A 27,579-nucleotide genomic window follows, 5' to 3' on the forward strand; every position below is an offset into this window, starting at 1 on the left:
TTACCCATTACCAATTTTGACGGCCTTCTTCATTGCCTTCATTGCAATAGAGGTGAGGGCCCCGAACTGGATTTATTTTGGTTTTGAGGGCTCTCACCATATCTTCTGTGTTAAATGTGAGAGCAGAGTGACTGGGTTTAGATGAGGAAATAATTTCTTTGAGCTGGGTGCTGTTGTCTGTCATAAATCTGGAGCAGAAGGAGTTAAAGTCATCAGGGAGTTTTGCTGGGTTATTACCTAAAACCTGTATAGTCCTGCTGGTGGGGGGAGCAGTATTCATAGCTGCCGTGCTCTTGAGGCCCTGCCAGGTTGAGCTGAGGTACCGTCAACAAAAGATTGCCCAATTTTGTCTTTGTACACCATCACCATCAAAGCTTGACAGTTTGAATGGTGTGCTTGACCTCCCTGTTTACCTCCTTCTTTTTCATCTCAAAACCAGTGAGGAATATTGAAGATTTCCTTGAGTTCTTTAGTAAACCAAGGTTTATTGTTGGGGAAGACTGTGACAGTTTTGGTGGGAATGATGATGAGTCCACACAGAAGGAGATGTATGATGAAACTGTGTCTAATTGCTCATTGAGGTAGAGGATGTGGATCTGAGGCAAATTCAATCAGTGGATTTAAATCATGCCTGTCGTCTGATAATCCTGTGCCTGGGCCACTGTTGACCTTCACACCTTCAAGTTTTCTTCTTTAAGTTGTAAGAGGATTCTCTTGGTTAGGTTCCACCTTCCTTTACCTGGAGCCTACTGTGTGTATTAATCTGTGTACATATTTGTACACAGATTAAAGAAAAAAATATTTATGTTTTGAAGTCAAAAACAAAAATTAAATAATAAAAGCTAAATCATTCAAGTTAGACTTTAAAATTGTTTGGTCCTAAACACGTTTCTGGGGAACCACAATGAATATTTATATTATTTACATACCTTTGAACAGTGCTTTGTTCTGTAACGTACAATGCTGATTTTGTGCTGATAAGATGTAGCTGATATTTGATTTCATTGTTTGCTTATCTTCATCTAGAATTTGCAATAGAAATAGACCAAGTTCAAATAAGGCTCCTATTCTCAAAAATGTATTGAAAACAGCATTTAAACGAGCCTTAAAATATAAAGGCATTTGTAAGGTGTGTGTGATGGTTTACACACATTGATGACATTGGTTTCCAACCTACAGCAAATTTAAAATGAATGAAGTGGCCAAAAGTTTATAACCACCTCTTCTTATAAAGCACTCCAGTAAGACTTTACCACCCACTATGACGACAATAATAAACAAAGTAGAATTATCATCTTTCTTAAGAACTGTGAACTTGTAACATTGCGTGTGCGGAACACGCAATGTTACAAATTCTCTAATGAATTATTTATTTATCAAATATGCATACATCACACAATTTTGGCTTAGAATATGTTTTAGAAATGACTATGAAATTTACTAATAACAGTGGATTTGACTGTGGTACTGATCTCAGCTCCTCAAAATAAAACATCTAATTTTCTGCTGTGGTTGAAGAATTGATATCAATACTTTCCATTCTACAACAAGACACAGAGGCCAAAAACTTGTCTACAGCTCCTTTCCTAAGCAAAACATACAGAATAGAGTCTGCAATAGGACTGAACTGAACTATAATTAATGACAGGTCACGAAAGGAAAAGTTTTCTCTATTGTTTTCTGCCAGGGACCAAATGATGCTGGGCAGGAACAGCAGAGTGTAAATAAGCAGCACCAGAACAAACATTGCAACAATTCATCGTTTTTTATCAGTGGGGACACAGGTGGCTGCAGACAGAGCTTTGAGGGTCCCACCCAGGAAAAAAATGAGCATTGGATATGGCAGGAGGAGGAAGAAAGCAAAGATGTTTTTTTCAAAGCGATAATCAACCCTGAAACACACGAAGGACATAGACAAGAGGAAGAGCCCAGACTATGACAGAGATCAACAAAGAGACTTTGGCTGTTCCTCTGAAGTGGTACCACAGTGGCCAGACAATGACCAAATACCTGTAAAACAAGAGAGACCCACAGTAGTGTGTAGGTATGTAGGGAAAAAATTATCTGCCACAGATGGAGCTACACACTTATCAGACAGATGGTACCTCTCCAGGGCGACACACACCATGAAGCCGACACCAGCCATTACACCAAAGTGGTAAATGTAAATGATTTCAAAGCTCAGAAAACACTGCACCACCTCAATGACATGTTCCTTTCTCACCTGCAGGAAAACATTGAGAAAAGGGAATAAAGCACATGGAAATAGTTGCCATGTAACATTTGCATTTTTCTTTCAGATATGACACATTTTGGACCAATCATGGTGTCTTGTGTTTGTGAGGCGTGGACTTGCATTTCAGGGAGGATTGCACAAATAATGTGAGGAAACATGTTAACAGAGATAAGTTATGCCTCATTCACTTTGGTTGTGCACTTTAATTTTGCAAGGAAAATTATGCCTTGGGAAAGATGACGAAAACAAAGCAGATGATATATAACCAGAATCTAGAATTTTATATTTTATATACAATATTGCAAACTACTTTACACTGTCAAGTCCCAGCATTTATTCGAATAGGTTTACAAAAGACATGTGGGACATAAAGCTTTTAACTGATGTGCAAAGGAAGTTGGAGAGAACTATTAAGGAAGTTCAATTTTGTTCTTTTCCCTTAAAATCTCATTGGTTGCTTTGGTTTTCTGTTCAGGATTCTTCTGAATGATGAAAGGAAGACAATGATGCATAACTACCTTTCCAGGGAGATGAACATCATGAAGCCAACACTAGCCAGTAGACCAAAGAGGTATAAATAGAAGAAGGTCATGAAGATTATATTTGCAGGGTTTCTCATCAAAACACTCGTGGAGCAAAGCTAAATAAGGTCAGCGAGGAGAAGGTTGATGACATAGATTGGAGCAGTATTGTCTTTTTGCACCTGCAGAAAAATGTTAGTAAAAATGTAAAAACGCTCGTGCAGCCAGCTATGAAGCCACCTCCTCAACTCTGCTTTGCCCATTTGCAGTTACAACCATTTATGCAGTTTTTAAAAATCACATGAAGACATTTGGTGCATTTATCAAACAGATTCATCAGCATGTCGTGTTTTGGAATGCAAGGTGCACCTCTCACCTCTGCCTATGCAAATTTAGGACAAGCATGAGACAAGTTTACATTATGTTTGCAATGCAATTTGTGGGAAATTCAGCCTCTGAAAGACCAGGCAAACTTAATACAGGTGATTAAGAGCCATTGTTTATGGTGTAGAAATGAAACCAGTTTAGAAAAATGGCTGATTGGTGAAGCATCAACAATAATGCAGACATTGTGCTAAATCACTCTGATAAAGAGAAAACTGAGCTACAGAGCAAATCAACCCTTATCTATGGTCACAAGCTCAGAGTTCTGACACCTGAAGGGAGCTGGGAGTTGGGCCACTGCTACTTTGTGTTGAAAGAAATAAGATGAGTTATCAGGAGGCCTCATGGGCACCTCCCATTGGATTGTCTCTGGGCAACTCCAACGGGGAGGAGGTCACAGGGCAAACCCAGAACAGGCTGGAGAGATTATTCCTCTCAGTTGCTCTGGGATTAACTGAGGATCCCCCAGGACGAGCTGGAGAATATGGCAGGGTCAAAGGTCATCAGGACTATCTTAATGAACAATCTGACTCAGTAGCTTCCATAGTAAGTCACATAAAAGTTGAACATTAAAATGCTGCCAGCTATTCTCTGTCTGAATGAGAAATGTTTCATGCTTCATTTTATCACTGTTCGATCCATCTATGCATCATAGGCATTGGATTAAACAGTGAACAGTGTAATTTAGTTTGACTTCTTTTAAAATTCATGTTTATATTATAAGCAGATTTTTAGAGGACTTCATGATCACAATTATATTTTAATCTTTAGTCTATTTGGCTCTGTTGTAGGTTACAGCGGTTAAATGCTGACATTGTGGTTTGCCTGCCTAATGACAAATATCGCACTTTCAACTTTAACCTGTTTCTTTGCCTTTGTCTGCAGAGCAGGAAGGTGAGGAATCAAGAGCATAACAAACGGTTAAACCAGCTAAAGTATAATCTGATATTAGGGTTGATTAATTGACTGCAACTGCATGTTACCAATTAGTTTTTTTCAGTGAGGACTGGCTGCATAACACAATCTCCTGTGTGCACTACAGTTCAACAGCAGCACAAAAACTCCACAACGGAATCAATTCCTCTTAGTGTGAAAACAAACTGAACATTAGCTACAGGACTACAGGACTGTTAGATTGGACTGATTTATTCTGGGCCCAATAAACTTGTAACTGAGTGCGAATTTAGTCATCACATCATAACAGCAAAGTCACCACATAGTTTCCACAATGTTTTCTTAAAAAAATGGAAACTGGATGAAAGCACAATGAACATGAAATCAGTCTCTATCACTGATCCTTGTCATCAGTGGCACTTTAGGTTGAACAGTTATTGCATTAAGTGCAGCACATTCATCTTTTTATAACTTTTGGTGAATGTAAGCTAATGTGTTTGTAGCAGTTAGTGATTAAGCAACAAACCTGTTGTGGAGGACACATAATGGTGGATGGGGAACTTCTGGCACATCTGAAATTATCACTTCCTGCACGATTCCGATCATTTAATGAGTGTTTTGATCATTTCCATCATTTCATAGTTAATTTGCGAGATTGAGATTTTAGGCCAACACCCGAACCAGTACTGATCCAGTTAAGTTAACCTTGAATTTAACTGAGCTGTCTGCTCCCTCTCTGCTGCAGACAGGGACACTTGCCTAAGGTCCACACTCACTCATAATTAGGGAGAAGCTGCTCAAGAATGATCTTTTCTTATTCACTAATCTCAGTGGTGTCTTGACGAGTTGATATCATGTGATATCCTGACACAAATATTTCTTTGCTTGTTCTAGTTAACCTTTAAAAACAAAATGTGTGCATTGTAAGATAATTTTCTTTACTGTCCCAAAATTGTCCAAGCCTCCTTACACCATGTCCCAAAGTCAGGTCAGTGTCGTTTCCAGTGGTCTGACTAAACATGTTCAAATTTTACTTTTGAACTGCATGCGTTCATACACCGGCTTTATTATTTTGTCATCTTCATCCAAACATTGTAATTATGATAAATGACAACCTGCAGCAGGCTCCTGATGATCTTCACTTGCTGTTCTTAGGGAACGATGAAAAACATGATCAGACATGAATATGTAAAACCACTCTGTCAGCAGTGATGACAAACTGTGCATTGTACTGTAGGAATAGTTTGGGATTTTTCAACCTGGTCTGAATAGAAACTTGAGTCTTTATGCATATGTATCAGGATGTCGGTCGTTAAAACTTTTCCTCCTGTCCACAGTGTCCATGTATGTTTCCAATGAGAACACAACCACAGTTTACAGTCGAGTTATAAGATATTATATGAAAGGAATTTCATGTTTGAATTCTTGTCACACAGTTAACTTTATTTCTCATGAACTCAATTTGGATGTAAGAAAAGGAAAAAACCTATGAAGGTCATAGGCCTGAGATAAACTGTACGCTCCTGATTTGTCAGCTTATCACTGTTTACATATTCATTTGCTTCACAGTTCTTCATCTGTATCTGTGGTAATCTGTATTACTTATATTTTAATATCTTTATTTAGCTCAATTCAGTCAAATAGGCAGATTTTTGTTTACTCTTGATATTTTACTTTTAAACAGTTTGTAGACAAAATAAACTAACATTAACAGGTTGGACTGTAGTGTAGTAGCACAATCCCAAGCTATTCATATTGCTGTTTCTCATTTGTCAATACATTTAGAATTTTTTATGTATTAGATCATCCATAGAATATATATAATGCAAAACAAACCTTATCTTCAAAGGATAGAGGAGCAGAGACTCTGTGTAGCGAAAAGTAGAAGACTCTAGCAAATGAAGCAGTCTGCTTTAATGTGGAAACTACTAGAGGGAAGTACATTTCATATTTACTTTCACTGAAGACTGAGCAATGGAGAGTTCAACTGAAACTGAAAAAAGGCAACAGGAATCACCAGCCATTTATTTATGAAAACCAGCGATAAAATGAACCAGTTTCCCAGAGAAGGTCGGTTGCAAGTCTGTTTTGAAAAAGTGAACAGTTTTAAAAAGTTTTAGTGACTCCTCAGGAAATGAGAAAACATAATTTAGGAGCTAAAAATGAAGTGTTTTCACTAAAGCAGATGTGCTTTTTGGAAATGAGTCACTCAGATCATTTTAGAGTTTATACTATTAAAAATAATACTTTATGCTTTATTCTTTTAACAAATAGGCTTGTCTCTTCAGGAGTCACCCCAGTAGAACATGTTACGTACATTGATTTGGCATGAGGTTTTACAGTGGATGTCCTTCCTTCCGCATTCCACCCAATTTTTATCTGGGCTCAGGACCAGCACCAAAGTGGCCCATAGGTGGCTGGGCAGGGCTACACCTGGTGGGGTGGGATTCAAACCCGCTGCCTTCTGCATCCCAACCCAATGCTCTACCACTGATCCACCAGGCCTCCCTATGTTTTATCCCTTTAACTTTTGTCGTAATTGTTGTCATAGGAAAGTCATAAAAGAAGTTTGCCTTCATGGCAAACTTACACAACAACAGGCCTCAAAAATGGAAAAACCTAAGGAAAAAATTGGTAACTAATAACTAGCAGGTAGCAACTGTTTTTGTATAAACACAAATCTTTTTACATCACAATTTTTCAATGTCTGCTGTTAAAATGGTGTCAACGTTTTATTTGAAAAGCTTGTTGTATAAAATGTGGAATAAAAACTGTGTGCAATGATTTCAAGACCAAAAAAATAAAGACAGGATCAGGAACAGACAGTGGACAAGTGAGTGGCAACAACAGGCCCCTCAACCCCTTCAGCAAGAAATAAAAAGATCAAGTAGGAGTAGCAGCAGTGGCACAATGAAATCAGGGACAAAAAATGTGCATTTTCTAGGTGTCTCTTCCTTTTCCAGTACTTTTAGTTCTTTGGTGTGTTGTGCTGAGTTTGACGGGAGTTTACAAAAGCCTTTTACTTGATATTAAAATGAAGACTGATCATATGATACTGCCAAATGTTAAAAAGTTTTTTTCGGCTCATCCCGTGAGTTCAGGGTCGCCACAGGGGATTATTATCTGGATGTTGATTTGGCAGTTTTTACGTCGGATGCCCTTCCTGACACAACCCGCCCAAATTTCTACCGGGCTTGGACCGGCACTACACAGCTGGGGATGGGAAAGGGCCGTTGGGGGTTCAGTGTCTTGCCCAGAGACATCACAGTAAACCAGCCAATTACAAACACAGTCAAACTGGGTATCCAGATGATGTTTAGTCTTTTTCCATGTCTTTAAATTCACGGCAGCTTACACCTGTGTAAAGTTTCTATTCTGCAGTAAATACAATTCTGTTCAAGTCCATGGACACTTTCATAATTATTTAGAATTACTTATTAAATTTTATAATTATTCACAACATTAGGTTTACATTTATTGTGAAGCCGTGGGAAATGTAATCTGTTCTCACTAATATTTATGCTGCTTTTAATGAGAAAAACTTTAACTGAAACCAAATAATTTGAAGAAATAGACACATTCGAGCTGTGGTCAAGCTGTGGTATAACTATTCATGGTCTGTTGTGCAAGCAGGTTGGAATGGGTGGGGAAAAGTGTCAGGTGGTTTGTGTGATAAAAGTGTATCAGCGAGAATGAAAGGAAAGGTGTTCAAGATGGTGGTGAGACCAGAGATGTTGTTCGGCTTAGAGGCAGTGTCACTGAAGACAAGACAGGAGGCAGAGCTGGAGGTAGCAGAGCTTAAGATGTTGAAGTTCTCTTTGGGAGTGACGAGGATGGACAGGATCAGGAATGAGGACATCAGAGGGACTGTCATGTTAGGATGAAGCTGCCAAGCAGGAGGTCTAGAGGAAGACCAAAGAGGAGTGTAGAGGTGATGTTACTCAAATCTGACGCTCCTGACACTTCAGCACATACTTCACTCCGGAGATTGTTGTTAGACAAACATTGAACATTTATTGTACTTGTTTCTCAACTTAGCCGATGACAGATCAATTGTACATACAACTTTAAGCACAGTAACCTTACACACATGTTCACACACTCGCAGAACTTGGTATGAAACGTGTGCCTCTACAGCTACAAACAGAACCTTTTTCTTCTATCTTGTTGCGGTCCAAACCTTTCTTGTAGTCAGTTCCTCTGCTCCAGCTACCGTGTCACATCTGCACCCTTCAGTAGCTGAGCTGAACTCTCTTGCTTTCTTGTACAAACTTTTATCACTGCATTGTTTCCTTGACCACTGGTCAACAAACTTAAACGTAAACTACAAAGGGAACCATCAAAGGCAACCTATCAAAGCCATGCTATGTCACTAATCATCATGATTATGTCACTGATCATCAGACCACCCACAGAAGCAGATCTCAGGTACATTGTGTTTTGTAGACTACACCAGAGTGGGTGTGGGAAGGGTACTACAACCATTTGAGTCCCCCTTTTAAAAGCGTCTCCAGTAAAAGTGTGGGCGGGCAGTGCAGAAATTTCTGCATTTCTGCTCGAAACTTTAATGATTGACCCAAAATACTGAGCTGAGTGGGGTGTTAATGGCCACCCTGGCCATTGGCCACTGCTGTGTGTGGATTAGCTAGATTGACTAGATGAAGGCTCCAATCTCATTAATTTAGACCCTGAAATTTTTATCTTCTAAGCAGTAAACATAAATTGTTACTATATGAGGGAAGCTGCCCTTAACCAGTGTGACTCCATAAGTAATTGCAGTTTCAGGCATTAAATTAAATGTATAATTGACAGTTCTAACAGTTACATGTCTCGTGTGAAGCAGGACTTTTACTCTGATCTGTAAGTGAAACTGCATAATGTTTAATCTCATTCTGTTTAACAACTATTTGAGCTTCTACTGTGTGTTTGTGTTTGTATCATTTTACAGTGCAGTCATAAAATCAGCACAAACAGAAGATGGTTAACAGCGACTGGTTGAAGTTGAGTAACAGGTATCCAAATGTCACAACATCAGTCAGCATGACTAATGTTTCTGTCTATCTTATTCATCTGGAGAACTTTGGCTGCAAACAGAATCAGGCACTATTACCCAAGTATTTTTCATTTTTCTCACACTGTGTTCTGCATTTAGTCAGCATTACAATTCAATTTAATTCAACTTTATTTATATAGCGCCAATTCACAACAAAGTCATCTCAGGGCACTTTACAGAATAAAGTCAAGATTATAAAGATGTAAAGACAGAACCCAACAATTCCCCCTGGACCAAGCCATAGGCAACAGTGGAGAGGAAAAACTCCCTTTAACTTAAGAGACCTCCAGCAGAACCAGGCTCAGGGTGGGCGGCCATCTGCCTTGACCGGTTGGAGTGAGTGGAAAGAGAGAAAAGAACAGAGCAACAAAAAGCAACAACAAAACATTGCACAGGTTGGTAGGACCAGTAGCTGCACACTGGAAGACACACAACTTCAAAGCCGAGGACACCTGCAGAAAGGGACAGAGAAGGACAAAGACAACTACGGGAGAAAACACAGAGTTATGGACATACAGTGGTGACAATTGCGGGGTGAGAGGAGAGGAGATACGAGGAGGGACAAGAGGAGGCAAGGAGCTCAGTGCATCGGGTGGTGGGTCCCCCAGCAGTTTAAGCCTATAGCAGCATAACTATAACTAACTATATGCTTTATTAAAGAGGAAGGTTTTAAGCCTAGACTTAAAAGTAGAGAGGCTGTCTGCTTCCTGAACCTGAACTGGGAGCTGGTTCCACAAGAGAGGAGCTTGCTAGCTAAAGGCTCTGCCTCCCATTCTACCTTTGGAAATTCTGGGAACCACAAGTAGGCCTGCATTTTGAGATCTAAGTGGTCTACTGGGATGATATGGTGCTATGAGATCCTCTATATATGATGGAGCCTGACCATTCAGAGCTTTATATGTAAGAAGCAGGGTTTTAAATTCTATTCTAAATTAACTAGGAAGCCAATGGAGAGAAGCTAGTGAAGGTGAAATATGATCTCACTTGATAGTTCCAGTCAGCACTCTTGCTTCAGCATTTTGGATTAATTGCAGGCTCTTTAGGGAGTTACTGGGGCATCCTGAAAGTAGGGAATTACAGTAGTCCAACCTAGAGGTAACAAATGCATGGACCAGTTTTTCGGCATCACTTAGAGACAGGATGCTCCTAATTTTGGCAATGTTCCGTAGGTGGAAGAAGGTTGTTCTAGAGATTTGTTTTATATGTGAGGTAAAGGACAAATCCTGGTCAAAAATAACTCCAAAGTTCCTTGCAGTACTGGAGGCCAGACTTATGCCATCTAGAGTAATGATATGGTTGGACATTATATTTCTGAGATTTTTGGGCCCAAATACTTCAGTTTTGTCTGAGTTTAGAAGTAAAAAATTGTGGGACATCCAAGCCTTTATGTCTTGTGGGCAGGCTTGAAGCTTTAATAACTGATTATTTTCATCTGGTTCCATAGATAATTATAGCTGGGTATCATCAGCATAGCAGTGGAAATTTATGGAGTGTTTTCTAATAATGTTGCCTAAAGGAGACATGTATAAAGTAAAAAGTATTGGTCCTAACACAGCATTGTGGAACTCCATAGCTATGATCATAACTGAGAATGTCTTTTCGCACAAGTATGTCGAGCCAAATAAGCTCAACATTTTCTTAACAAATGTTCGAATCTCTTGGAACATGTCTTTTTCCAGCTGCTGGTAAAAGTTGACAAGAGGGAGTTGTTGGTGGTGGCTGCGACACTCCGTGTCACACTGCACCTTAATGAGCTCCAACTGCAGGTGGGCTGGAACGTCACTGGGATCCACGGAAAAAGGAGAGGAAAAAAGCGTGATCTCCTCTTAAATAGTTGCAAAATCCCTGAAACACTGTTGAAACTCCTCAGCCAGAGTTGAGATGTTTGCGGCATACGTCCTCATTTGCGCATTGATATTGTGCGCTGGAAAATGGGTCATTTTTTCTGGCAGAAATTGGAAATGTGTGGTATTGGGCTGCGTTTGTGACAGGTGGCTTGGCTTTGATATGTGACTACAGTTTTCTTATCACCGCATCTTGCCCCTGAAGCCTCGTGTTCAGAACGTTCAGATGTCGGGTTATGTTGACTAAAAATCCAAAATCAGCCAGGCAAACAGGATCGGTTAGTTCCGGCATCGGTTGTCCCTTTTTTGCTAAAAATTGTCCAATTTCCTCTCTGCAGTGCAGACCCCCGACTGAGCCGACTTAGTGTGATACACAACATATCCATATTCAGCGTGAATGTCCAGTAGAAATTGTTGAAACGTGGTGGCACAGGGCTTTGGAGCGAATATAATTAATAGCCTTTATCACACAGTTTCATAACATGATCATATTTCAGATGTTTGGCACATAGAACTTGTTGGTGCAGAACAGAATCAAACAGAATCAAATAAATCTATCCCTTTTGTTTGGTCCTTAAGGCTCTGTAAGTGAAGTAGCTCTTCACTCACGTTTATTTCACTGTCCATTCCTCTCAAAAAAATCCGTAATTGAGCGGTGTCGGATGCATCCGTGCTTTCGTCGAAGGCTAACGAAAAAAATTCAAACTCCACTCCTTTTGCCTCCAATTGTCTCTTAATATCAGGTTAAACTTCTTCAATCCACAGTGTCACAGTGCTACAAGCCAGGCAAACATTGGCGAACTGTTGTTTTTTCTCAGGACAAATGCTCTCTACCATTTTCATCACACAGTCTTTAATAAATTTACTCTCAGTAAAAGGTTTGCAGTGCTTGGCAATCAGCGTTACCACCTCATAGCTTGCCTTTGTGGTATTTTCATTCGAATCAATGGATCTTGTGAAAAAGCATTACTGTGCCGTTAAACCAGCTTCAAGTTGCTTCAATTTTTCACCACGTTCGTTCCCAGTTAGCTTGTCATAATTAGCATGTTTTGTCTGGTAGTGCCTCTTTATATTGAACTCCTTAAACACAGCCACAGTCTCTTGGCAAATTAGGCAGAAACAGTTGTTTTATAACTCAGTAATAAAATATTCCGATTTCCACTTGTCCTGGAAACGGCGGCACTCGCTGTCAACTTTCCTTTTCTTACTTCCAGTTGCCATTTTAGAAATGGGCAAAAAACGGATCAGGCGCAAAACGGGGTCGCAAGAGTTCGGCCTAGAGTTTACTGCCAACTTGTGGTGAAATATAAAATTGCTTTTTATACTGTGGACAACAGTACTGGCGGGCGATATATTATTGATTTTATGACATACGCTTCGGGCCAGTTGAAATAAGAACGCGGGCTGCATTTGGCCCGGGGGCCAGACTTTGGGGCCTCTGATTTAAACCAACCTAGTGCAGTTCCTTTAATCCCAAATTCATGTTCCAGTCTCTGTAATGAAATGTTGTGATCAATGGTATCAAATGCAGCACTAAGATTTAACAGAACAAGTATAGAGACTAATCGATTATCTGATGCCATGAGAAGATCGTTGGGGACTTTTACCAGTGCTTTCTGTACTATGATGAACTCCAAATCCTGACTGAAAGTCTTCATACAAATTATTCCTATAAAAGGTGGTCACATAATTGTTTTTAAACTATTTTTACATTTATTTTAGAAATAAAGGGGAGATTAGATATTGGTCTGTGGCCCCTTCTCCTTACTTCCTGTTCCTGTTTTTTTTTGCCCAGCTTGACCTCTGTTTATCAGTTTTCCTTAGTCCCCCTCCATGTACTTACCTTTTATTAGTTTTTATGTTTATCCGAGCCTTATTATTTCCTGAGCCTTTGTTGTCCTAAGTTATGTAAATCATGTTACCATCTTACTTTCTATTAATCTAATCCCCCTCATGTTCTGGTCCCTTTGGTTAGTTTGTCTGAGTCTTCTTTGTTCTGAATCCGGTTCCTAGTACCCTCCTGTTAGGAGTGACTTCTGTTCACTATTTACATCTGTCAATAAAGCCCCTCGTTATTTGCTATCCCTCTCACAGTCTCTTCACTTGGGTCCTCCCTTAACCAAAACCGTGACAAATATCTGGTGAATTCTTTCTCTAATAGCTACAATTTTATTCATAAAAAAAGTACTAGGCTACTAGAATACCAGGCTCAACAGAACTATGGCTCTTAGTCAGCCTGGCTACAGTGCTGAACAGAAACCGGGGGTTGTTCTTGTTTTCTTCTATTAATGATGATTAATATGCTGTTCTGGCATCGCGGAGAGCTTTTTTTTTTTTACATTTTTAAACTATTTTTCCAGGCTAAATGAGATTCTTTTAAATTTCTGTAACACCACTTCCTGTCTAACTTTCGTGCAGCCTGTTTTAATTTGCATGTTTGCAAACTATACCATGGAGATTGCCTCTTCTGGTTTACTGCCTTCTTTTTCAGAGGGGCAACACTATCGAGTATTGTACGTAGTGAGGCTGCAGAATTGTCAACAAGATAATCTACTTGTGCAGGAGTAACAATAAGGTGGCTACTTTTCATTGTATTGGCATATGGCGAAGCAAATGATGAAAGAATAATTGTTAAATTATGAGTTTCAATTCCATACGTAAGGACAAGGTCTAACGTTTGACTAAAACAATGAGTGGGTTTATTTACATTTTGGGGAAAAAAAACAATTAAATCTAATAATGAATTAAATGCAATGCTCAGGCAGTAACTGTCAGCATCTACATGAATGTTAAAGTCACCCACTATAACGACTTTATCTGTACTAAGCACTAAATCAGAAAATTCAATCCAAAACTCTGAATAACGGACTGGAGGACGGTACACGATAACAAATAATAGTGGTTATTGAGTTTTCCAGTTTGGGTGTGAAAAGTTAAGAGTAAGGCTCTCAAATTAGTTATAACTATGTTTAGGTCTGGGGTTTATTGATAAGGGAGGGATCAAGAGAAGGCTGCTTAAGCAGTGGGGTAATCTGGACCTGCTTGCATGAGGTTGGAAAAGTCCATGTTGTGAGAGATGTGTTTATGATTGTGTAATAGCTGGCATTAATGCAGTTACAAAAGATCAGATCCTGAGAGCAGGTAGTCAGATGGTTAGGGAGGAGGAGGGTGATACATTGTCCTCAGTCAGAGTTGACAATAAGGAGAGCAATGCAGTGTTGGAAGAAGTTAGCAGGATGTCATCATCTGGAGGAGACAGCTATGAACTGATGGCAGAACCTCATTCTTAAAGAAGCTGGCAAAGTCATCGGCAGTGAGAGAGGTGGATGGAGGAGGTAGAGGTAGGTAGGAAAAGGACTTGGACGTTGGACTCGTGCAGTAAGCGGTATTGTGTCACTTTCTATTCCTGCAAACTCCTGCGTTTCCACCGAAGGACTGTCTCCACACCATGTAAAATAATCCAGCTATTCAGGCCCCGGTTCAAACCTCTGTCTCTTGCTAAACAGGACAGTGTGTCTGAAATACTTCTGTGTGCAGTTTGAGAGAGGAGAAAGGGGCTGTGGGACCGAGTTCTCATTAAGAGAATATTGCTTATTTACAACATTTACAATTTGTTAAAACTTGTGGTGGTCCAGGAAGGTCATGCAACAGAATTTAGGACTTCTCCCTCTTCCGACTCTTCCTCCTCTGCTCTGTCTACAGAATTTTAAAATCAGATTCAATAATAACACATATATGTGACCTAAACAGTTACAATCAGATATCATATCTAACTTGGATACCAAAGATTCAGGACACGACTATTACATTAATGTACATAAAGTGTGTGTTTATTGGCAGCATACAGAATAGTATATTCAGTTCTTTTTAATTCAACTTTATTTATAGCTCTAAAGCACAATAAAATCTTCTGAATGCATTTTACATAATAAGGTAAAGACTACAGATTGTTAGGGAAAACCCAACAAATGCCCTTAAAGTAAGTGAGAAAAAAAACTCTCTGTAGGTATCACAATATATGACCATATGAACTTCATATCAGTGTTGATGCAGATCCACATTACAACAAACCATTAACCACTGTCCTGTACAGTATGCAGCTCCATGTCTCCATCTAGTGATCAAACATGAATTCTTCCATGGAGCCTTCTTTTAATGAGTTAAATTATTGATGGGTTATTGATGCCCTTATTCCACAAATATGGATGTGAGTCATTAACAAATTAGGCAATCTAATAGTATCATAAACTGGTATTTGCAAAAGTTTGTGTATTTATATTCTTTATGCTTAGAATTTCTAGTATTGCAGTTTTTAAGCCAGATGCCCTTCCTGACGCATCCCCAATTTCTACCGGGCTTGGACGAGCACTGCACAGCTGGGGATGGGGATGGGGTGTTGGGGGGTCTTGCCCAGAGACACTTCGACATTTAAATGAGACCGGCGATCGACCATGTGGACTGTAAAATTAATAAATTTCAGAGTTTACATCAATATACTCTGTGATATATGTATGTTCAGCAGTTCTGCGTATTGTTGACCAACTTCTGTCACTCACGCAATAGGATGGGTCGGGCCACATTTCTAGTACTTCTTTCTTATCTCTTCATTCTCTGCCTACATGGAACTGACTGTGTTTCCATCATTCATTGATGATCTGCTGATATTGCTGTGGTTTGTTCTGCAACAACACACAGTCGCCAAAAGCTTGTTTACTGCGCCTTTCCTGAGGAAAACATACATAAACAAATCAGCCAGAGGACTGAGCTTGAGTAAAAAGACTTACTGGTAAAGAGAGGGTTTTGGTCTTTGTTTGGGCATGAGGTCAGAAATGAGAAGGTTGATGATGTAGATCGGAGCAACATGATTGCAACATGATTGCACCTGCAAAAAAAAAAAAAAGAAAACATTGGCAAAAGTGGACAAAGTAAAGGGGAGGGAAGTGAATTAGACAAACTTGTGGGGGAAGTGGGTTTGCAAAGGTGTTCCACAGTCTGACAAGTAGTTCTGACAATAATCAGAGGCATTACACTGTGATACACTTTGATAATTAGGGTGAATAATAATCAAAGTGCTGCTCATGTTCATGGCACCTTGCCTTTTGAAACGAGCAGACAAATCAATACGTGTGATTTTCTACACGTAATTTTCTTGGCCCTGTGGTCTTAAACTATACCCATAGGTGTAAATTATTAAAAGTAAAGTTAGCTACCAAAAGGCTGGGAACAACATCAGAACTGAAAGCAGTGGACATGTGACTTATTTAAAAGCCAAAGATAGGGATAGAGTAATTTTGAGGGTCGACCTTGGAGTCCTAAACAGTTACACTCCATTTATCCACTTAATGCTTTACCCTGTCTGGAGAGAGTCTGACATAAGGTAAGGAAGGAACAGAGGGAAGTGGCTTTTGTGTCATGACTGGCATTCACACTATTAGTTATGCAAGTGCATGTTTTCAATGTCTACTGGTATTTTAATAATAATGGATGCCAACCTCTGTGCGTGCAAGTCCTGAGTAACAAGGAGTTTCTTCATAATAAGACAAAAGAGAAAAACATTCCACAAGCTTTATAATAATCCAGGGTAGGTGATGGCAGAAGTGTCTGGAGTGGTGGGGTGGTGAACAAGCAGGATTTATATTGGCAGAGGAGAGAGACAGTGGGTAAATCTTTGTGCTTTTGAAGAGTATTTGAACCAAGATGGAGGTGGAAATGCGGTAGGAAGATGGCGTGAGTCACGCACTGGGTGTTTAAACTGCCAACAAAAATTGAAAATGGAAAATCCAACCCTCCAACATTCATGTAGTGAGAGGGACAGTAGAACAGGTTATATAGATAGTGGAGCAGGTAAATTCACTTGAGCTGATGAGAAGGAACAGAGGTGGCCAAGACAGGGAAGACAAGATAGTCAGCTGTTTACAAAACAGGAAGTGGTCATGGCAGTTTTTTCAATTGATATATATATTTTTTTTTTTTTCAATTGAGCGCTGTACAAATTTAAAAACAAAAATTTACTCGTATAAAGTACATTGATTGAACTGGGGTCATAGGATTCACAGTATTTTTGGAAAAATCATCTGGTTTGATCAGACATTTAAACTCTAGGATAAGAAATGATTTGGAGAAGTGACAGTGATGTGTTAATGTCATTTAATCAGACACAAGATCACACACAAGAGATGTGTTTCATTATCATATTTACAATAAATTAAACCATCAAACATTGAGCGTTTACTTAATTACAATGAATCTAAAGGCTTCTCCAGATTATATACGAGTTTTCTTGATGGGGCTGTTGGCAAACACAGATCTTATTAAACACACTTCAGTATGTTACTGTCACTTTTAATGATCATAAGTTTTCGTTTTTCTGTTTTTACAATATAATGCATAAACATTTTCAATTCAGACAGACTATACAACATTGTAGAAAGTTGTAAGTAATAGATCATAGTACACAGCAGAAAAAGTTTAAATTAAATAAATGAGAAGGCTTCTTTTGTCTTTTTGGTTTGTGTTGCAAAATGCAAAGGGAAGATTCTTTTTATTTGTGGACCTGTTACAAACCTTCTGCAAATATGTACTGAACTGTAATAAACTGAGGTGGAAAGACTGCAGAAGTATCATTACTGTGGTGAAATTGTACTTAGGTCAAAATAAAATTACAAATGTAAAAATGTAATATTTTAAAAATTACTGAAATAAACATTAACTTATATAGTGATTTTACAATATTGATTCCCATTCACACACACACTCATATACTGATGGCGATGGCTGCCATCCAAGGGGCTGACCTGACCCACCGGGATTACCTTGGGGTTCAGTTTCTTGCCCAAGGACACTTGGACATGTAGCCGGGAAAAGGGATTGAAGCACTGACCCTGTGGATGACTGCCTTACCATATGAGCTACAGCCGCCCCGTTACTAGGTATTTTCTTTATAGGACTCCTCCCTGGAAATACAGGAGCATGATGCTGAACTCAGTTACTCAAGAAAATAACATCTAATTTTCTTCTGTGGTTGAACTTTAAACACCAAAAAACATCCAAGTGGGGCGACTGTGGTGCAGGAGGTAGAGCAATTGTCCAGCAATCCCCCAAACCAATTGGTTTGATCCCCGGCTCCTCCAGTCACATGTCAAAGTGTCCTTGAGTGAGACACTGAACTCCAACTTAGTTGCTCCCGGTGAGTGTTGGCCAGCTGCATAGCAGCTCCCCCATTGGTGTGTGAATGTGTGTGTGATTGTGTGTGTGAATAAGAAGCAGTGTAAAGCACTTTGAGTTCCAATAGGTAGAAAAGTACTATATAACTGCAGAACATTGACTATTAACCAACTCTGTTGATCTACTGATAACATTACTTTCCATTCTACAACAACACACAGAGGCCAAAACCTTGTCTACAGCTCCTTTCCTAAGCAAAACATACAGAATAGAGTCTGCAATAGGACTGAACTGAAGTGTAATTAATGTCAGGTATTTAAAGGAAAGGTTTCCTCTAGTGTTTTCTGCCAGGAACCAAATGATGCTGGGCAGGAACAGCAGTGTGTAAATAAGCAGCACCAGAACCAACATGGCCACAATTCGTCGTTTTTCATCAAGAGGGACACGGATGGCTGCAGACAGAGCTTTAAGGGTCCCAACCAGTGAGAAAATGAGCAGGGGAAATGGAAGAAGGAGGAAAACAGCAAAAATGGTATGTGAAACATAGGTTTCACCCAAGAAATAGACAAGGAGGAAAAAGATAAGAGGAAAGGCCCAGACCACGACACAGACCATCAGAGAGATCTTGATTGTTCGTCTGAAGCGGTACCACAGTGGCCATCTGATGACCAAATACCTGTAATACAAGAGAGACACATGGAGGAGCATCAGAGTTACTGGGAATAAAGACAGATTCAGCTACTACCACACAGGATAGATGCATAACTACCTTTCCAGGGAGACGCACACCATGAAGCCAACACTAGCCAGCAGACCAAAGAAGTATAAATAGGAGAAGGTCTTGTGGATTATTTTTGCAGTGTGTGTCATCCAAACACACCTGCAGCAGAGCTGAATAAGGTCAGTGAGGAGAAGGTTGATGACGTAGATTGGAGCAGTATTGTGTTTTCGCACCTGCAGAAAAATGTTATTAAAAATGTAAAAACACTCATGCAGCCAGCTATGAAGCCACCTCCTCGACTCTGCTTTGCCCAGTTCCAGTTACAACCATTTATCAAACAGACTCATCAGCATGTCGTGTTTTGGAATGCAAGGTGCACCTCTCACCTCTGCCCATGCAAATTTAGGAAATGCAAGACAAGTTAACATTATGTTTGCAATGCAATTTGTGGGAAATTCAGCCTCTGAAAGACCAGGCAAACTTAATACAGGTGTTTAAGAGCCATTGTTTGTGGTGTAGAAATGAAACAAGTTTAGAAAAATGCCTGATTGGTGAAGCATCAACAATAATGCAGACATTGTGCTAAATCACTCTAATAAAGACAAAACTGAGCTACAGAGCAAATCAACACTCATCTATGGTCACAAGCTCAGAGTTCTGACACCTGAAGGGGAGCTGGGAGTTGGGCCAATGCTCCTTTGTGTCGAAAGGAATAAGATGAGTTATCAGGAGGCCTCATGGGCACCTCCCATTGGACTGTCTCTGGGCAACTCTAACGGGGAGGAGGTCACAGGGCAAACCCAGAACAGGCTGGAGAGATTATTCCTCTCAGTTGCTCTGGGAACAACTCAGGATCCCCTAGGAGGAGCTGGAGAATGTGGCAGGGTCAAAGGTCATCAGGACTATCTTAATGAACAATCTGACTCAGTAGCTTCCATACTAAGTCACATAAAAGTTGAACATTAAAATGCTGCCAGCTATTCTCTGTCTGAATGAGAAATGTTTCATGCTTCATTTTATCAGTGTTTGATCCATCTATGCATCAAAGGCATTGGATTAAACAGTGAACAGTGTAGTTTAGTTTGACTTCTTTTAAAATTCATGTTTATATTATAAGCAGATTTTTAGAGGACTTCATAGTCACAATTATATTTTAATCTTTAGTCTATTTGGCTCTGTTGTAGGGTACAGCGGTTAAATGCTGACATTGTGGTTTGCCTGCCTAATGACAAATATCGCACTTTCAACTTTAACCTGTTTCTTTTCCTTTGTCTGCAGAGCAGGAAGGTGAGGAATCAAGAGCATAACAAACGGTTAAACCAGCTAAAGTATAATCTGATATTAGGGTTGATTAATTGACTGCAACTGCATGTTATGAATCAGTGTTTTTCAGCGAGGACTGGCTGCATAACACAATCTCCTGTGTGCACTACAGTTCAACAGCAGCACAAAAAACTCCACAACGGAATCAATTTTGCTTAGTGTGAACACAAACTGAACATTAGGAGAGTTAACTGCAGGACTGTTGGATTAGACTGACTTAGTTTGAGCCCAATAAACTTACAACTGAGTGGGCATTTAGTCATCACATCATAACAGCAAAGTCACTGCATAGTTTCCATGATGTCTGGGTGAAAGAAGAATGAACATGAAATCAGTCTCTATCACTGATCCTTGTCCTCAGTGTCCATGAGAACCTGGGGCACTTTAGGTTGTACAGTTAGTGCATTAATTGCAGCACATCCAGCTTTTTATAACTTTTGGTGAATGTAAGCTAATGTGTTCGTAGCAGTTAGTGATTAAGCAACAAGCTTGTTGTGGAAAATACATAATGGTGGAAGGGGAACTTCTGGCACAGCTGAAATTATTGCTTTCTGCACCTTTCCGATCGTTTAATGAGTGTTTTGATCATTTCCATCACTTCAAATTTCGTTAATTTGCGAAACTGAGATTTTAGGCCAGTACCCGAACCAGTACTGATGTTGTTAAATTAACCCAAAGTCAGTGCAGTGTCCATTCCATACAGCGTAGACAACAGACACAAGACATCCAGTCAATATATAGCATTTAGACTGTGACTATATAAACAGTTACATACAGTATTTTCCTCTTCAGACTTCGTCATTAAATTTGAAATGAAACAATATGTTCTACCTACCCACTTGCACAAGGTCCACACTCACTCATAATTAGGGAGAAGCTGCTCAAGAATTATTTTTTCTTATTTACTAATCTCAGTGGTGTCTTGACGAGTTGATATCACGTGATATCCTGACACAAATATTTCTTTGCTTGCTCTAGTTAACCTTTAAAAACTAAATGTGCGCACTATACGATGATTTTCTTTACTGTCCCGAAATTGTCTTTGTCTTTAGTCTTTATGTTTCAGCACATTAAATTTGAAATGAAACAATATGTTCTACCTAGAAGTATCAGCTTGACTTTTAGCAGCTTCACATTCATGTAGAAATGACTGTGTAGCAAAACCATGTAACACAGTTTAAATACCAATGGTTTAAAGTCTAAACATAATGATAATTTACACACCAGAGAAAATACAGCATAGATGGACATTAGGACTGAAAGAAATCCAGCTGCAATGATAACGTATATCACCACATCTAGAATGAAGCCTGTTGATGACGATCCATTGTAACTAATGTTCTGTGAGGTGCTGTTGAAGTCGTAATCTCCCATTCTCTACAGTGAATCCTATAACAGAAATAAAGGTTTTAAATATATCTCACATATTTCAGTGAGGTGCATCTTCACCTGCACTAAATATAAATGTAGGTGAAAACAAATATTGTATCATAGAAATTAAAAAACAACTGTAGGCTGTGACATTTACTATCTGTAACAACATCAACATTGACCCTATGGAAAGTCACAGATTCATCTTCTCATTCAACAAAATATTCTGAAGTGAATCATTAATTGGCTTCAAATTGCAGTGGGTGACATAACTCTATAGTCCTGGACACCTCTCGGTAATCAAAGTGTCACAATACAAAAAAGTTCCTTTTATGTCATAATTTCTTGTGAATCTTACAATGAAAAAACAGAAAAATGAATCATCTTTTGTTTATCTATAATATTCTGCACAGGTACAGTCTGAAACTGTACACACACACGCCTTTAAATAATCACTGCACATAAAGTGATCAACAAATTTTACCTTTGAAAGGTGCAAACTGCAAGCGTTCATACACTGGCTTCATTATTTTCTCATCTTCATCCAAACAGTGTAATTATGAGAAATGACAACCTGCAGCAGGCTCCTGATGATCTTCACTTGCTGTTCTTAGGGAACGATGCAAACATGATTAGACGTGAATATGTAAAACTATTTTTGTATACACTGATATTTTACTTTAAGACAAAGTTTGTAGACAAAATAAACTAACATTTACAGGTTGGACTGTAGTGTAGTAGCACAATCCCAAGCTATTCATATTCCTTTTCCTCATTTGTCAATACATTTAGAATTTTTTATGTATTAGATCATCCATAGAATATAAATAATGCAAAACAAACCTTATCTTCAAAGGATAGAGGAGCAGAGACTCTGCTTCATTTGCTAGAGTCTACTACTTTTCTTTACACAGTCTGCTTTAATGTGGAAACTACTAGAGGGAAGTACATTTCATATTTACTTCCACTGAAGATTGAGCAATGGAGAGTTCAACTGAAACTCAGTAAAAAAAAAACGGAACCACCAACCGGAATCACCAGCCATTTATTTATGAAAACCAGCAATAAAATGAATCCGTTTCCCAGAGAAGGTCGATTGCAAGTCTGTTTTGAAAAAATAAACAGTTTTAAAAGGTTTTAGTGACTCCTCAGGAAATGAGCTTATTAAGTTAGAAGCTAAAAATGAACAGTTTTCTCAAAAAAGCAGAAGTGCTTTTTGGAAATGAGTCACTCTGATCATTGTGGAGTTTATACTATTAAAAATAACACTTTATGCTTTATTCTTTTAACAAATCAGCTTGTCTCTTCAGGAGTCACCACAGTAGAACATGTTACGTACATTGATTTGGCATGAGGTTTTACAGTGGATGTCCTTCCTTCCGCATTCCACCCAATTTTTATCTGGGCTCAGGACCAGCACCAAAGTGGCCTGTAGGTGGCTGGGTGGGGCTACACTTGGTGGAGTGGGATTCAAACGCGCTGCCTTCTGCATCCCTACCCAATGCTCTACCACTGATCCACCAGGCCTCCCCTATGTTTTATCCCTTTAACTTTTGTCGTAATTGTTGTCATAGGAAATTCATAAAAGAAGTTTGCCTTCATGGCAAACCTACGCAACAACAGGCCTAAAAAATGGAAAAACCTAAGGAAAAAATTGGTAACTAATAACTAGCAGGTAGCAACTGTTTTTGTATAAACACAAATCTTTTTACGTCACAATTTTTCAATGTCTGCTGTTGGTGTCAAAGTTTTAATTGAAAAGCTTGTTGTATAAAATGTGGAATAAAAACTGTGTGCAATGATTTCAAGACCCAAAAACTAAAGACAGGATCAGGAACAGACAGTGGAGAAGTGAGTGGCAACAACAAGCCCCTCAACCCCTTCAGCAAGAAATAAAAAGATCAAGTAGGAGTAACAGCAGCGGCACAATGAAATCAGGGACAAAAAATGTGCATTTTCTAGGTGTCTCTTCCTTTTCCAGTACTTTTATTTCTTTGGTGTGTTGTGCTAATTTGGCCTGTCTAAACCTAAAACCACTGGACTCATTGTCTCTTTGGACAAAAAGTTACTGAATTTATAGTAAAATGTGCTTTAACATCATTGAATGGTGTCAAATTTAGATGTAGAAGAAGCCACAGGTTTTGCACCACTATAAAAATATTGTTTAAAAAAGCCTTTTACTTGATATTAAATAAAGACAGTTTATTTTTTGTCCTTTCGGCTTATCCCATGAGTTCAGGGTCGCCACAGGGGATTATCGTCCGCATGTTGATTTAGCAGTTTTTACATCAGATGCCCTTCCTGACACAACCCTCCCCAATTTCTACCGGGCTTGGACCGGCACTGCACATCTGGGGATGGGAAAAAGCTGTTGGGGGTTCAGTGTCTTGCCCAGAGACACCACAGTAAAAAGGATGGACAGGATCAGGAATGAGGACATCAGAGGGACAGCTCATGTTAGGTTGGAGCTTCCAGGCAGGAGGTCTAGAGGAAGACCAAAGAGGAGTGTAGAGGTGATCTCACTCAAATCTGACGCTCCTGACACTTCAGCACATACTTCATTGTTGTTAGACAAACATTGAACATTTATTGTACTTGTTTCTCAACTTAGCTGATGACAGATCAATTGTACATACAACTTTAAGCACAGTAACCTTACACACATGTTCACTAGCAGTTTCAACAAACAAGTTTCTCAAATTATGTCAGAACTCGCAGAATTCGGTAAGAAACCGTGTGCCTCTACAGCTACACACAGAACCTTTTTCTTCTACCTTGTCGTGGTCCGTGTGCCTCTACAGCTACACACAGAACCTTTTTCTTCTACCTTGTCGTGGTCCACACCTTTCTTGTAGTCAGTTCCTCTGCTCCAGCTACCATGTCACGTCTGCACCCTTCAGTAGCTGAGCTGAACTCTCTTGCTTTCTTGTACAAACCCTTAGCACTGCATTGTTTCCTTGACCACTGGTCAACAAACTTAAAGGTAAACTACAAAGGGAACCATCAAAAGCAACCTATCAAAGCCATACGATGTCACTAATGACATCATCAGTACAGGGAATCACCAAACCACCCACAGAAGCAGATCTCAGCTACATGGTGTTTTGTAGACTACACCAGAGTGGGTGTGGGAAGGGCACTACAACCAGTTGAGTCCCCCTTTTAAAAGCGTCTCCAAACTTTAATGATTGACCCAAAATACTGAGCTGTGTCGGGTGTAAATGGCCACCCTGGCCATCGGCCACTGCTGTGTGTGGCTTAGCTAGATTGACTAGATGAATGCTCTAATCTCATTTATTTAGACCCTGAAATTTATATCTTATAAGCAGTAAAAATAAATTATTATCCAGCAACCATAACAATTGTTACTATGAGGGAAGCTGCCCTTAACCAGTGTGACTCCATAAGTAATTGCAGTTTCAGGCATTAAATTAAACGTATAATTGACGGTTCTAACAGTTACATGTCTCGTGTGAAGCAGGTTTTTTGTCTGTTCTGTAAGTGAAACTTCAACTTCAACTTTATTTATATAGCGCCAATTCACAACAAAGTCATGTCAGGGCACTTTACAGAATAAAGTCAAGATTATAAAGATATATAAAGAGAACCCAACAATTCCCCCTGGAGCAAGCCATAGGCAACAGTGGAGAGGAAAAACTCCCTTTAACGGAAGAAACCTCCAGCAGAACCAGGCTCAGGGTGGACGGCCATCTGCCTTGACCGGTTGGAGTGAGTGGAAAGGGGAGAGAGAAAAGAACAGAACAACAAAAAGCAACAACAAAACATCGGGCAGATTGGTAGGACCAGTAGCTGCACGCTGGAAGACACACAGCTTCAAAGCCGGGGGACACCTGCAGAAAGGGACAGAGAGAGGGGGACAGAGGAGGACAAAGACAACTACGGGAGAGAACACACAGAGTTAATGACATACAGTGGTGACAATTGCGGGATGAGAGGAGAGGAGAGATGGTCAAGAGGAGGAAAGGAGCTCAGTGCATTGGCGGGTGGGTCCCCCAGCAGTCTAAGCCTATGGCAGCATAACTATAACTAACTATATGCTTTATTAAAAGGGAAGGTTTTAAGCCTAGACTTAAAAGTAGAGAGGGTGTCTTCCTGAATCTGAACTGGGAGCTGGTTCCACAAGAGAGGAGCTTGATAGCTAAAGGCTCTGCCTCCCATTCTACTTTTGGAAATTCTGGGAACCACAAGTAGGCCTGCATACTGAGAGCGAAGTGGTTTAGTGGGATGATATGGTGCTATGAGGTCTTCTATACATGATGGAGCCTGACCATTCAGAGCTTTATATGTAAGAAGCAGGGTTTTAAATTCTATTCTACATTTAATGGGAAGCCAATGGAGAGAAGCTAGTGAAGGTGAAATATGATCTCTCTTGCTAGTTCCAGTCAGCACTCTTGCTGCAGCATTTTGGATTAATTGCAGGCTCTTTAGGGAGTTACTGGGGCATCCTGAAAGTAGGGAATTACAGTAGTCCAACCTAGAGGTAACAAATGCATGGACCAGTTTTTCGGCATCACTTTGAGACAGGATGCTCCTAATTTTGGCAATGTTCCGCAGGTGGAAGAAGGCTGTTCTAGAGATTTGTTTTATGTGCGAGTTAAAGGACAGATCCTGATCAAAAATAACTCCAAGGTTCCTTGCAGTAGTACTGGAGGCCAGACTTATGCCATCTAGTGTAACAATATGGTTGGACATCATATCTCTGAGATTATTGGGCCCAAATACTATGACTTCAGTTTTGTCTGAGTTTAAAAGTAAAAAATTGTGGGACATCCAGGCCTTTATGTCTTGTAGGCATGCTTGAAGCTTTAATAACTGATTATTTTCATTTGGTTCCATAGATAAATATAGCTGGGTATCATCAGCATAACAGTGGAAATTTATGGAGTGTTTTCTAATAATGTTGCCTAAAGGAGACATATATAAAGTAAAAAGTATTGGTCCTAACACAGAGCCTTGTGGAAATCCATAGCTAACCTTTGTGTGCATGGAGGGTTCATCATTAACATGAACAAATTGAAATCTATCAGATAGATAAGATTTAAACCAACCTAGTGCAGTTCCTGTAATTCCAATTTCATGTTCCAGTCTCTGTAATAAAATGTTATGATCAATGGCATCAAATGCAGCACTCAGATCTAACAGAACAAGTATAGAGATGAGTCCAGTATCTGAGGCCATGAGAAGATCGTTGGTGACTTTTACCAGTGCTGTTTCTGTACTATGATGAACTCTAAATCCTGACTGAAAGTCTTCATACAAATTATTCCTATGAAGGTGATCACATAATTGTTTTGCGACTACTTTTTCAATTATTTTAGAAATAAAGGGGAGATTAGATATTGGTCTGTAATTGGCTAAAACACCTGGGTCAAGACAGGGTTTTTTAAGTAATGGTTTAATTACAGCTACCTTATAGGCCTGTGGTACATAGCCTGTTTCTAAAGATAGATTTATGATGTCTAATATGAACGTATCTATTAATGGTAAAGCTTCCTTGAGCAGTTTAGTTGGAATAGGGTCTAGCAGACAGGTTGTTGGTTTAGATGAGGTAATAATTGAAGTTAGCTCAGAGAGATCTATGGATAAAAAGCAGTCTAACAGGGAGTGGGGCCTTATCGATGACTCTAGCACTGCTGTACATGAAGATCTATCTGTAATTTTTGGGGGGAGGATCTGGTGAATTCGTTCTCTAATAGCTACAATTTTATTCATAAAGAAGGTCATGAAGTCATTGCTGCTCAAAGTTAAGGGAATACTAGGCTCAACAGAACTATGGCTCTTAGTCAGCCTGGCTACAGTGCTGAACAAAAACCGGGGGTTGTTCTTGTTTTCTTCTATTAATGATGAATAATATGCTGTTCTGGCATCCCTGAGAGCTTTTTTGTACATTTTTAAACTATTTTTCCAGGCTAAATGAGACTATTCTAACTTTCTGAAGCGCCACTTCCTTTCTAACTTTCGTGTTTCCTGTTTTAAGTTGCGTGTTTGTGAACTATACCATGCAGATCGCATCTGCTGGTTTACTGCCTTCTTTTTCAGAGGGGCAA

The 27,579-nt window shown here is 39.5% G+C and overlaps 1 protein-coding gene across 2 annotated transcripts; it reads right to left on the reverse strand.

The window, feature by feature from the left end:
• Nucleotides 1-17,048: 17,048 nt before the first annotated feature.
• LOC137131016 (G-protein coupled receptor 4-like) lies at nucleotides 17,049-22,435 on the reverse strand. 2 transcript variants are annotated; one of them, XM_067511782.1, is made up of 5 exons: nucleotides 22,355-22,435; nucleotides 21,996-22,120; nucleotides 21,365-21,529; nucleotides 18,866-19,050; nucleotides 17,049-18,772 (listed from the first exon to the last, which is right to left on the reverse strand). In XM_067511782.1, the coding sequence occupies exons 3-5, from the start codon at nucleotides 21,512-21,514 to the stop codon at nucleotides 18,235-18,237; spliced, it is 873 nt and encodes a 290-aa protein (XP_067367883.1). In that variant the 5' UTR covers nucleotides 21,515-21,529; nucleotides 21,996-22,120; nucleotides 22,355-22,435; the 3' UTR covers nucleotides 17,049-18,234. The 2 variants fall into 2 exon arrangements, with proteins under 2 accessions (XP_067367883.1, XP_067367874.1); XM_067511773.1 differs by having other exon boundaries at nucleotides 21,996-22,115; nucleotides 22,355-22,434.
• Nucleotides 22,436-27,579: the final 5,144 nt, after the last annotated feature.

The sequence above is a fragment of the Channa argus genome, chromosome 1 (assembly GCF_033026475.1).
Source record: "Channa argus isolate prfri chromosome 1, Channa argus male v1.0, whole genome shotgun sequence".
NCBI lineage: Eukaryota > Metazoa > Chordata > Actinopteri > Anabantiformes > Channidae > Channa > Channa argus.